Consider the following 12613-nt stretch of genomic DNA (forward strand, 5'->3'; position numbering starts at 1 on the left):
TGTTAATATCGATTTAAATGTGTTTGCTTTTAATTTAGTTATCTCTTTATTTTAAATATATTTATTTCTCATAAATAAATACAGGATGTACACTAATACGGTCAAATCCATGACATTAGATCAAGGAGAAGCCACAGAGGATTCATTTTATGATGAGGTTAATAATAATCCCTGAGAAAAATGAGATCGCTTTGAATTTTAGACATAAATTTCTACATCAATGGCCTGCCTCCTTTTTCTGGCTTCATTGTGACAAGTGGATTACCGGGTTAGATCCCTAGCCTTTTTATTTTTCGATATCCACCTGCCTTCTTTCCTTCTAGCGGGCATATTTATAACACAACATTAGTTTTCTGTCTATAAGACTTTTGAAATATTTCGTTTTTGCTTGGCAATGTGATTTTCATAACTTTTCAAAGGTCCCTAAGGCAGCTGTGTGTCATGGTTAGAAACAGCACTTCATATTTCTCTATTTAATGAGGTTATATGTCAAACGTTAAATGATTCTTGCAGCTTTGAAGTAAAACAAATGGCATGTTAAAGCTGCGCCGGCAGGTAACTGTCATGTAAAAGCAGCACCTGCCCTGTCGTTTGACAGTAACTCACGAATGTGATTTCATAGGGAAATTTCAGATGTGTGTCTGGTTCATGTGGGTGGTATAAAAACCAACATACAGTGGACACGGTCGTGTGCGTACCTCTGTGTTTGAGGGAATATGCAGAGCTGCAGAAATGAGGCATAGCGCTGACTGATGCTGCCGGCCTCTCTGCTCCACTGCGCTGGCCTTTGTAGCCGATAGACAGCTCGACAATATCCAGACCCCCGCTCTTTCCGCTACATACAAACACACAAAGGCACACCAACACACGCATGCACACAGGCACGTATACACACTAATGCGTGCACGTACAGCTCTCTGGGGCCGCTCTGGCTCTCTCCGGCTGCACTGTTTGTAAGATAAAAGCGAAGTTTGCAGCCGAGTCCGACCCTTCAGACAGGCCTTCACTGTTTTACGTGTAATCGAGAATTCTGAGACCCACTTTAAAACCATATTTACAACATGAGAAACGGTCGTTCTCACAGAAACAGAAAGCCGATCGGCGATGTTGACTTCGAGAGATCACTCAGTGTCACTGGGACGTCGGCCATTTGTTCCTGGCTTGATGCGTCTAACAGGAGTAAAAGGCAGTTTGACAGTTGCTTGATGGATCCTCTATGTCTGTGTTTGTGCAGCAGTCAATCATCTATATTGTTTCCATTTGGGAGAGTAATTGTCCAATAACAACAAGTGACGCTGCTCCACACTAGAATCACCATCGATCTCCATTTTTCATTGAATCCTACTGCATTGCTCCACATCGGGGTTTCACAGATGTGATATTGAGCTGCAGCGCCTCACGTATACAAACACACATTCCACACGAGTGCCTGTGCATAGACACACATGTTCACAGTGTCTTGGTAATGTCATTACTCTGGTCTAACTGAGATCACAGATTTGAACCTTCAGGGCTTTCGAGTATCTGCGGAGGAGCTCTTTCATGTTTGATCTTCAGATTTCCTGACACCAGGAGGGCTGATTCTCCCGGCATCCTTTTCTCTTTGGGGGGAAAACATGAGATGTCCTCGCTCTTGTCAGTCGATAAACAAGAGCTTGGCTGTGCTATGTGGTAACGCTATACTCGGTGCTCGAGGGCTGCTTGTCTGGTCGTATCCGCTAAAGACCAGTTCACAATAGGTGAGTTTGGTCCGATTTTCCAGTCGCCAGCAAAGGCAGAGATCTGAGCCTGATCGTTGCTGGGTGGCGCAGGATGGGGTGAAGGTGAAGGTACATGTAGTGGTGAGGTGCCCCTTGACTTCTCCACATTGCTTTTATGCTATCTACTATAAACAAATATTTTATTGTAGGCTAATTTTGAACATCGGATGAATGATTCCTATGTCTGATGATGTCAGAGCGATCGTTGACAGCCCAATGTCAAACGCTTCTGACTTGTTTCCCCCTAATATATTCAATATTTGTTATTAGGATGACTGTTATTTGAAGTAGTAGCAGGAGCCTGTATGTAGCTGTGGTGAGTTGAAACAGAATTTGTCATCAACTCTTCACCTGTAAAATTCGCCACAGTCAAATTCCCCAGGAACCACACGGACACATAAACACTTGGTGGTTGCGTGTGATGTATTTGATCCTACACGCTGGCTGTGAGACCTGCCAGCAGGGAAACAGCGCTTGTAGCAGCTTGACGCAGCTCGCGGTGAGCCGCTCGCCTCCTGCTCAGATCTCAGGTGAGGAAAGGCCTGGAATCACTCATGCTGACAGCCACATCTGGCGCTACTTTTCGCTCTCCTGTTGCCCTCCACTCTGCTCCTGCAAACAGACACCACTTACAGAGCACGGAGGGAAGGACGTATGATGATAGCAGTTATGATAATGACGTTATTGCTGGTTATTAATGAGATGGAGAACAGACAGGTCACTCGCTCGGTGCAATAAAACCATTGTTGCCGCTTGCGTTTTTTTTTTTTCTTTCCAGACTTTATTCTGCTGTTGCTGGAAACTGAATTAATTCCAGGTGCAGCAGGCAATCTTTTTGTTCTCTCTATTTGCTCTGTGGATTACACATAACCACTGCGTTATTGGAAGTAAAGGCTTTCAGTAAACGCTGAATAAAAAAAACACACTAGAGCTCAAGCGTGACTTATAAATGATAAGCAAATGTGTTGTGATTCAAACTTAAAGCCAGTGATTTCATATCTCTCACATGAATCTATGGATTATTAGGAAAGCTTGCACCTTTTGAACAGTTGGACACGTGTCCAGTAGAATAACCTCACACGCACCCTGGTCCTCTCCGCTCTGCTGTGGTTTCCACACTGGAACCAGCCATCGGTTGGCGAAGCTCAGCTGCTGCCAAACCTACAGCTGAGGGCAAATTTGAGCAGGGTCCAGACTGCCACTCGCTCTTCATCTGTTTCCTGTTTACCCTCGGAAGTAAGGGTCAGAGTTCAGGGTAATATTTATGTTAATAGAATGACTCCAAACAGATTCAATTTCAAAACAAGAGCCCGAGGTGTCCGGGAGCCGCCTCCAGTCACACATTAAGACATAAACAAACACTTTTGGCACTCTCGCCATTTGCCAACATCTGTAGCCGTCCTCTACGGCACAGTGAGAAGAATGCACTTTGATGGAGTCAGCTGCACACCAGCAACAAAACAAACGCTGATGCTCGCTGATTTTAAAGAGTGCATCGCCACAGGAATCCATGATGGAAAACTTCAGTACCTGTAGCAGTTTATCCGAAACAATGTAGACGCTCACTTTCCAGTCACACTGCAGCAGAGAGATGTGACATTCCTGTATTGATTTAATGTCACGGGTCACTGAGGCTGGAGAATTTTGAAGATGACTCCCCTTTTTTAAAGAGTCACATGGGAAAGAGCTCGTTTGTGTAAATGGACAAACTCAATGTTTTTCCAATGACTCTTTCATTTAGTGTTTTCTAAAAACTATTCTTACCATTTCTCAGCATTTAAAACTTGTGGAGTTCCATATGACACAATATGGTCAATGTTGTCTTTTATCCAGACATGTTGCACATGCACTTAATGACCACATTGATCCAGATGCAGTTTTATCCTTCTCTTAAGGTTTAAAAATACAGCTGTTATTTTGTACTTAGACGTGACAACAGCAGTTTACCATATGTGTTTGTATTTGATTTATGAAATTATAAGAGAACTGAGAAAGCTGTGAATACATGTGGTTACGGTACAGATAATAAACATAATAAGACGGATGAAACATCTCCACTTCCTCCTATTGAACAAAGCAAATCTAAACTTTCAAGGATCCAGGGGCTGGCATGTTGTGTTTCAATGTTATTCTGAGCCAGAGTCCCAGCAGGAAAGGTTTGTGTTGCGGGGGTGCGGTATCACAGTCCCACTGGTTCACACGCCAGACCAATCACGACTCAGTCTCAGCTGTCAATCATGTCGATTAGCCCTGTTTCTATTGCATCAAATAACTAATTAAAACCAAAAACATGAACAAACATCAGTGTGATAAAAACTGCCTAAGATGACAGGAACCATCTTTGAGAGAAAACATGACTTCTTACTTTGGTCCATGTCCCATCCAATAACATGGAGGAGACAGGGTTTATGACCTATACTGCAACCAGCCACCAGGTGGCAAACGAGAAGTTTGGGCTTCACTTTTGGAAATCGTCTATCTTTACTCTATGATAGTAAAACTGATTTGCAGATATGGTTGCAGAGTAATAGAAGAGTTTCCTTCAGAACATGCACATGAGAATCAGTAGGTCTGTGATTTTCTCCCTCCCTCCTTAGTGTTCACACATTCATACACTCACATGACTCCAGGTGCGTGGAAGAATCAAAGTTACAACTGCTTTGTGGGTTTCTCCCAGCCAGGTCTTTAGACAAACTGTACAACTTTGCCGACTGTGCTGGACTGCACCTGATCCTGGGGCTGAACGCGCTGCACAGGAACCCAGACAACTCCTGGAACACCTCGTCTACCCTGAGCCTCCTCAAGTACGGCGCTGGAAAGAAGTACAATATCTCCTGGGAGCTGGGCAACGGTCAGTGCAGCATCACTCCACATGTTACCTTCTAAAAACATATTATAGTACATATGCATGCTGCTGATATTGATGTACAGTTTTGAGGTGCCACTGCTTACGATGGTTGAACTTTCCTACTTAACCAAAATAAAAGTCATAACTTTTTCATAAACCTTGGTTAATCGGATTTTGAAGAATAGTTTGCATAAATATTAATGAGAATTTAAATCAGGAAAATGCAAAAGGAAGGGAAAATAGCTAGTAGCAAGTCTGGCACGCCCCCTAACAAAGCCAGGTAAGGCGACAGCAGAGGAAGACATCTCCTAAACATGCTGGAAGCTGCTGACCAATCACAACAGAGTGAGCCCTCTGGCAAATCAGAGCGGACTGGGGTTCAGTGGGAGGGGCCTTAAAGAGACAGGAGATTATTTCAAACAGAGGCTGTAAAGCGAGGCAGCAGCAGGAATACACAGTCTGAGGAAAGTGATACGTTTTCTGAACATTAGAGCATGAAAACAAGTAATAACCCAATTATGAATAAATTAGTAAAATATGTATCTTTTGAAACTCCAGTCAAAGAAAACTATAATTCAAGCTAGAAGCAGAAACGCAACAATCTTAGATGAGCTGCTTTTGAATAAATCTACTAACGAAAACTTCTTCACCAACTAAAACGGTTTGACACTGTCTTTAGCTTTCTCATTCCTGCCAATCATAGCACTATTCCATAATTTAGAGGACACAGGATGCAAGTTTGGTCTCTTTTGAAATGATGCGATGTCAAATCAGTCACATATTTTGTTCAAACAACATTAACTGGTCAGAGGAACATTATTTAGAGAACAACCAGTCACAGTGTGCTGAGCAGATTGAGGGTGAAGGCAAGGTGTTCATTCAGGGATGAAAGGAACTGCTAGTCCTCATGTCATCCCAACCATCTGTGTTTCTTGGGAGCTGCAGTGCACAGAGCCCCATGTTTTGCCTGTTGCGCATCACTTCATATTTTCTTTTCATTTCTTCTGTAATAAAGCCCACAAAAGAAACTTGTATTTCAGCCGAAGCCTGAAAGTACCATGAATAATCCATTGATTGCACCATGTGAAAATTTGACGAAGGGCTTGAACCGTGCCGAAAGCAACAATTTCAAATAAATCATCCAGATGGTTCAGACATACAGTAAATTTGGGGCTGATTGAAAAGGTTATCCTTCGAAATCTGTCAGTGATATTCAGGGAATACAGCACAGATACAGACAACTTTTATTTTACAGCTCAGGCACAAACTGGTACAGAGATAAACACAATGTTCTTCAGTCGAGAACTCTTCTTTTAAATAATAACATTATTAATAATAAATATATAATACACAAATGTCAGATTGAGATGCTCTGTAGTTTCTGCTGAGTCTCTCTCGCTCTCTCTCTCTCTCTCTCTGTCTCTCTCTGGTATTACATGTATATTAACAGTATTTTATTAATCACATAATCTGCAATGTACGTGATGTTCTGGTCAGTACCTGAACAAGGACGTTGTGTAGTATTTATATACTAGATACATATAATACACAAAAATACAATGAAAAGATTTGATACAAAAAAATGCAAAAGCCCTAAAAAGTCATAAAGATGTCTGATGCTAGTAAATTACACAACTACATAAAAGCTGCGAGTCTAAAAGAGATTGAAGGTTTTAAGGGTCTGTCTGAAGCTTTTCTAGAGAATCAGATGATCTGATGTTTAGTTTTCCTCCTCCAGGGAAACTCGCTTCCTCACTATCTTTGTGTTACTGATTCTACAAGGCCACCCTGTGTGCTTGGACCGTTCCCCCCGGCACTGAATCACCTGTACGTTCTGCTGCAAGTAGCCCGATCCTCCCGTTTTCTACTGGGATAATCTCTAGGAGAGCCAGATCAGACTACAGCAACAACAATATTCCCCGCCACCTCCCCGATGCTGCCTGTGTAAACCTTATCTCACTGGCTCACACTACGCCGTCTCCTCTTTCCAGAGCCTAATGCGTACCGCAGCCTGGTGGGCCGTGCGGTCAACAGCACCCAGCTGGCTCAGGACTACACCAAGCTGCGGACCCTGCTGCAGTCGGTACGCTACTACCACCGCGCTCACCTCTACGGCCCCAACGCGGGGCGACCCCGGAAGAACGCCATCGCGCTGCTGGACGGGTGAGTCGGCAAGTAAAACATTGACTGGACGGGATTCCACTCCTTGTTAGGCTATCCTGCTGGGATAGTGGAAAGTATGCTGCAGCCGTTTGGGACTTTTACTGGGCTTTAATCTGTTTAATGCACCCGCACGTCCACACACATTGTCCGTAGTGTTCAGTGTTTATGGATTTCCACTCGGCCGGTTTCAGGTTCTCCGCTCCAGTTAGATCATGTCATCCTAAATAAAGTGTCATCTGACTGATGACGTGGCGGCACAATGTTCCACCTGCTGGATTCACCACGAAGCTCCACCAGCTCCGGTCGGACAATAACATCTCGCTGTCAGCTGCAGCTTGTGACCTATTAATGTCAAACTTCCAATTCAAAAAACTGTTAGTTTTAGATTCTGCATATTAACTGCAAGCCTTTATTCTCTGAAGCAAACACATGAACATGTATATGAACGCATTAGATGGACTTTTATCTTTAAATCAGCCACTGGTTCCGTTCAGGTCCAAATGAAAAATTCACACTGAAGTGACGAAGCGACATTATGGCCTTTTTGTTGTTCATTCTTTCAAAACAATTGAGATGAGTCTTAACTCGACCCTGAGCACATTGGCTTTATCCAAAGAGCCCACACACACTGATGTATGTAGACAGGCTGTTTCTTCCTGTCATAGTTTGTTGAAATATTGTCTCTCTTCTATTCACCAAACAGATGACACTTTTTCTCAAACATATTCACCACTTCATAAAACAAGTTAAGCCTTTCCAAGCTTTTCTGTCTGTTGAAATGGAAACAGGTTTTTCCTCCCCAAATGGATGCCCCAGTGGCCGTGAACAACAAACACAGAGTGGAAATCAAACGTTGCTGTATAGACATACACAACTGCGACAAAGTGGGACAATCCAAACAAAGCGTGGGTGAAGCACGGAGCTCACGGGGAGATGTTTTCTCTTTCTCGACTGATTCAATTAAACTTAATTCAATTTTATCTGTGTAGCGCCAAATCACAGCACCGCACAGGGTGAGGTTGAGACCTCACGATCTCATAGAGAGAGACCCGACAGTTCCCACAGTAAGAAAACAATGAAAGATCCTTATCTAACAGGACGACATGGGTTCCCATCTTCAACCCCCTTTGTCAACCAGCAGAATGTAAACATACATTCTTTATAAAACATGAGCTGTTGGCAGGTAGATAAGCATTAGTTGTGCATTTTTTTTTAAACCTTAAGTCCTCCTGTGGACACTCATGAATGGAGATCAGTGTCTAAACAGATACTCAATGATAAATGTAGTAAATAATATTGTAAAATTCCGTTAGTAATATAAATTATGTTGAATTATTGACATTTTACCACAATATACATTATTTATATGTATATATATATATATATTTGACATAGATATTGGAAAATACACTACATGTCCCTATATCTGCATTAAACTAATTTACAATGTTATAAAAAAATATGTATGTTACATACATAAAAGCAAAGACATGTTCCATTGCATAAAAAACAAATTAAAAGATTTAAAAGGTTATTCAGATATTCAGTATGAAATATCCATTATTCATCCATTATCTATACTGTTTACCCTTTGGGGCTTGTGAGGGGGCTGGAGCCAATCCCAGCGGACACTGGGTGAGGGGCCGGGTACATCCTGGACAGGTGGTCATTCCATCACAGGGCCGACATACAGCAACAAATAATCATACACGCTCACATTTACACCTCCAGTGAACCTAAGATGCTCATCTCTGGACTGTGGGAGGAGTGGGAGAGAGACCATGCACGGAAAGGCCATGGTCGGCCGACAGGTTCCAAACCCAAGAACCTTCTTTGGAGTTAAACATCAACATTAAAGATGTACTTTCTCCTCCGGCTGAATGGAAGCTAAACTAATCTATCAACAGGATTTTTTTTTTACTGGTGTAATATATAACACTTGATTTAACTGACAATGTTGAATAAACAGGAAACAGAATTCCTTTTAACATAACTAGAGTCCAAAAAGCTCCATTTTGCAATCTAATGTCTCCGACCCAGTGCGTGTCCAGCTTCCCGCTGCAGCCGCACACATTTTGACAGCGAGTTGGAAGACGGAGGAGAAAGAATAATTGGGTATGGATCTCCCTCTTCCAGAGAGCTCCTCACACCGATGAAACCATTACAAACCGCTGTTTACACTGACAGCTAGAATTTACTCCTAAATAAATGCTGTGTGTTTGCGTGCAGCAGTGTGCACATCTACGTATTTATACAGTCCAGCCTGACGGATGAGCTTCGGACTCGGAGGAAAGGGAGGGGGTAGGCGATGAGCGGTGGGAAAAAAGGAGGAGGAGGACACTGAGGTGGATGAAGAGGAGAGGGCAGGAGTATCCACAAGTCACTGGTGTCACATTAAACACGGGGGTGATGCTTGTGTGTTTGACACTGTTACGAGGAGGGGGGGGGGGGGGGGGGCTCTTGTGTTTGACAGCGAGACTACTCTGCGGCTCTCAGGAAATAAGACGAATTAGACACTGAGCTGCTCAACAGTCCAAATATCAGAGCTGCCCAGACTAAACAAGCCCCGAGCGGTGAAAGTCGTGTTTCTGTGACACGGTGTGTAGAGACACACTTCTGAACATGTCTGACAAGCTGTTCCCCCCTCCGAATATGGAGCGATTTGGCTCAGGTACACACAAACACAAAAAAAACACACACATGGGCCCTCAAACAAAATTCAAAAGCTCGGAGGAAGCTAGTCAGACAACAGGAGGGACCGCATGTGGGTAGAGTTTGAGCACAGGGTGAGACCGGTAAAAGGGGAACACGGGGTTCTCAACCGTTTGCGTGTCCTCAAGAAACATTTGCATTTAACTAAGTGAAATCAAACACCGCCGGCTGCGCAAACGGCTCCAGAAAACCCTTAATTTGGGGCTTTAAACTGATCTCCCCCCCCCCCCCCCCCCCCCCCCCCCCCCACATGAGTTTATGGTTTTCAGTTTTTCCATATTACCTCAAATCCGTGTAGTGGTAATGGAAAACGAAGGTAAACGATTCTTGAATTAATAACAGATATATTGCTGGAAGGAAACCGGTTCTCGGCTCTGCGAAGCGACGCCGGGGAAAGTAGCCGTCAGGTAAAGACGCCTCTGTTTTGTGTCTCGTTTCCAGGTTCATGAAGAATGCCGGCCCGGTCGTGGATGCAGTTACGTGGCAACAGTAGGTATTTTACCCTTTTTATTTCTCTTTTGAATCGACCTGCAAAAGACAGTACACCATGCTCCCCTGACTAATCACGGATGTAACGCCGCGGGCCAATGTGTTCCTTTGCACCACCATTATTTCCTCACTGTGTATATACAGTAGCCAGTAATAACCATTATTAACACTGTTAGTTAGAGGCTGATGCATAATGTGGAGAAATTGTGTTTATCCTGCCAGCGGAACAACAGGAAAAGGAGCCCGAGAGAGTTAAATTACTAACACCTGCCATTTGTCTATTGCGTTCACTGGAGGAATGCATGCAGACGTATCGGCGGTTTGATTCCCCCCCCCCCCCCCCCCCTCCAATGTTTTATCGTTTTTTCCTGACACACACATGTAAACTGTTCAAATGAGTGTACAAAAAAAAGACACTCATGCACACGCGCGCACACACACACACACACACACACACATCCTCGTAGAAGCTCAGATAGAAACCCTGTGTGGCTGAGTGAGCGAGTGGTCGTGAAGGTGAAGGTCGGGTCTAATTAGGAGAAATTAGATGAAACGGAAGGAGGAAGGGCCGTCACTGGGGCTTATGAAAACACCACCCACACTGTTAAAATCAAACCACATGCCCTGGCTCATTCCCCCTGTCAATTAGCCCATTTTACACTAGAGGTGCAGATTCCAGTCTAACCAGCCTGCGTGACAGAGAGTCTGACCTCAACAGAACAAGCCCAGCCAGTAAAAGAGGAGGCCACTCATTAACACGTCTACGACACAGGTTTTACTCTTCCGCAGCTGGTGAGGGTTTTTTTGGTGAATTAAGGGCGGCGGGGTGGGAAACGCAGCGTCGGTTGTGATGTGGTGCGGAGCGTCACGTGGCCCGGTCAGAGACGGGGGTCCGTCTGTGGCCTTCGGTCAGAGGTGCCCCGCCGGAGCTCGCGGTGATGAAACGTGTCGACAGTGAAAACGTGTGCGTCCGCCTCCGGGTCACGACACGCTGATGTGTGGTTCTCATTATGTTGTGACGTCTTTTCCACAACATTTTAGTTTCAAATTTGCAGCATCTTGTCTGAGTTAGAGCCGTATCCATTTTTTGGATTCACCGGCAAAACTTGATCGGAATGTTTATTCATTCTAATCTTTCTGCCTCTCTTTCGCTTTTCTGCTTTTCCATCTGTTCTGCGATATCCAATTTTTTTTTTTTTTTTTTACAACATGCTCACCTGGATGTCTTGATGCACAGTTATTTGGTTTTCTTTTCAGGTCGCGTTACTCGGAAATGTCTTAAGTTAAAGTTTAGAGGTCGAGTCACTCCAACAATGAAAAAATAAAACATTTCTCTCTTACCTAAGTATCCATGCAGACTGTTTTTGTTTTGCTCAGCTTTTTATTTTGAGGTATTGATTTCGGCCTCATTGCTCATAGAATACCTTTTTTTCTTGCTCCACAGTAAATAATCTGCAAAGGAAATCTCTCTTTACCGAAAGTGCCCTTGTTATTTTCCTGTCAATCTCTCTGTCTAGATTTTCTCCATTATTTTCTCAATAGATCAACTTCACACTCGTGCAGTGTTGACAGTGACAGTTTGGTTGAATACCACACAGCAGTCGGTCAGGGCTGGGGTGATGCACACACGTTACCAACGCCATGATGTAAACACCAGCGTGTCGCAAAGACGGCTGTGCCAGATCAAGATATTCATTTAGTTTGTGGATTTAGTGACAGCAGGTCATTTTGTTCAAACTAACAATCAGATGCCGGGTTGGATATCACGTGGACAGGTCGCCGGTGTACCGCAGGGTCGACCTACAGAGACAAACAATATTCAAGCTCATGTTCACACCTATGGTCAATCTAGAGTCTTCTAACCGAACCACCAGTCTAAATGTTTGGACTGTAGGTGGAAGCCTAAAATTTATGTCCATGCATTCTTTTGAGCACAAGCACTTTCTTTATTTTGGCTTCAGATAAGTCACTATAAGATATTTCATTAAGATATTTCAACTAAGTAAAAGATCTACTTCCTTGTTAACATAAATTAACTGCAGCATTTATGTTGAAAGGTTAGATGGGATTAATCACAGCAGGGAGACAAGAGCAGCGTCACCTAACCTGAGACCACCCACACAAACGGTGATTATAAAACCCCAACATTATTTAACCATTGACTCTAATTTGATCCGATAGTTACTCAACCGTCGAGGACACTGAGATCCGAGCACATTCGGAGGTTGCCTGTGTCGCATGTGGTCACATTCTTTTCGTAGCGTGAGTGCGAAAGTGTCCCGGGCCACAGTGAAAGACCGCCTACCCAACTTGTCCCAGCAGGCGGTGCTGGTAGGGTCAGTGGGAGGCAAGTGAGCAAAAACCTCCCGATAACGATTTCATGAAAACGAGTCACGAGCCTCGTACTCGTTTGCTCCCTGCGGCTGAATGGTCACAATTTCAACTGGGGGGGGGGGGGGGGGGGGGGGGGCAGACGACACGTTATACCCACATCTCTCTTGTTCCTCGTCGGGATGACAGTGGTACTGAGTGCCAGAGAGCCTGGTGTGCTGCTTATTTATAGCCGGGGGGGGGGGGGGGGGGGGGGGGAGATGTTAAAGATGTTCAGACACAGGGGGACGATAAATTCACTGATGGCATT

General features: G+C 44.0%; 1 protein-coding gene across 1 annotated transcript in view; it reads left to right on the forward strand.

Moving 5' to 3' along the window:
* Positions 1 to 12613, forward strand: part of hpse2 (heparanase 2) — a 52465-nt gene that overhangs the window by 24147 nt on the left and 15705 nt on the right. The window contains exons 4-6 of the mRNA XM_062401288.1: positions 4438 to 4611; positions 6600 to 6771; positions 9925 to 9972. Coding sequence (XP_062257272.1) covers positions 4438 to 4611; positions 6600 to 6771; positions 9925 to 9972 — 394 coding nt within the window. The remainder of the gene's footprint in view (positions 1 to 4437; positions 4612 to 6599; positions 6772 to 9924; positions 9973 to 12613) is intronic.

The sequence above is a fragment of the Platichthys flesus genome, chromosome 12, assembly GCF_949316205.1.
Source record: "Platichthys flesus chromosome 12, fPlaFle2.1, whole genome shotgun sequence".
NCBI lineage: Eukaryota > Metazoa > Chordata > Actinopteri > Pleuronectiformes > Pleuronectidae > Platichthys > Platichthys flesus.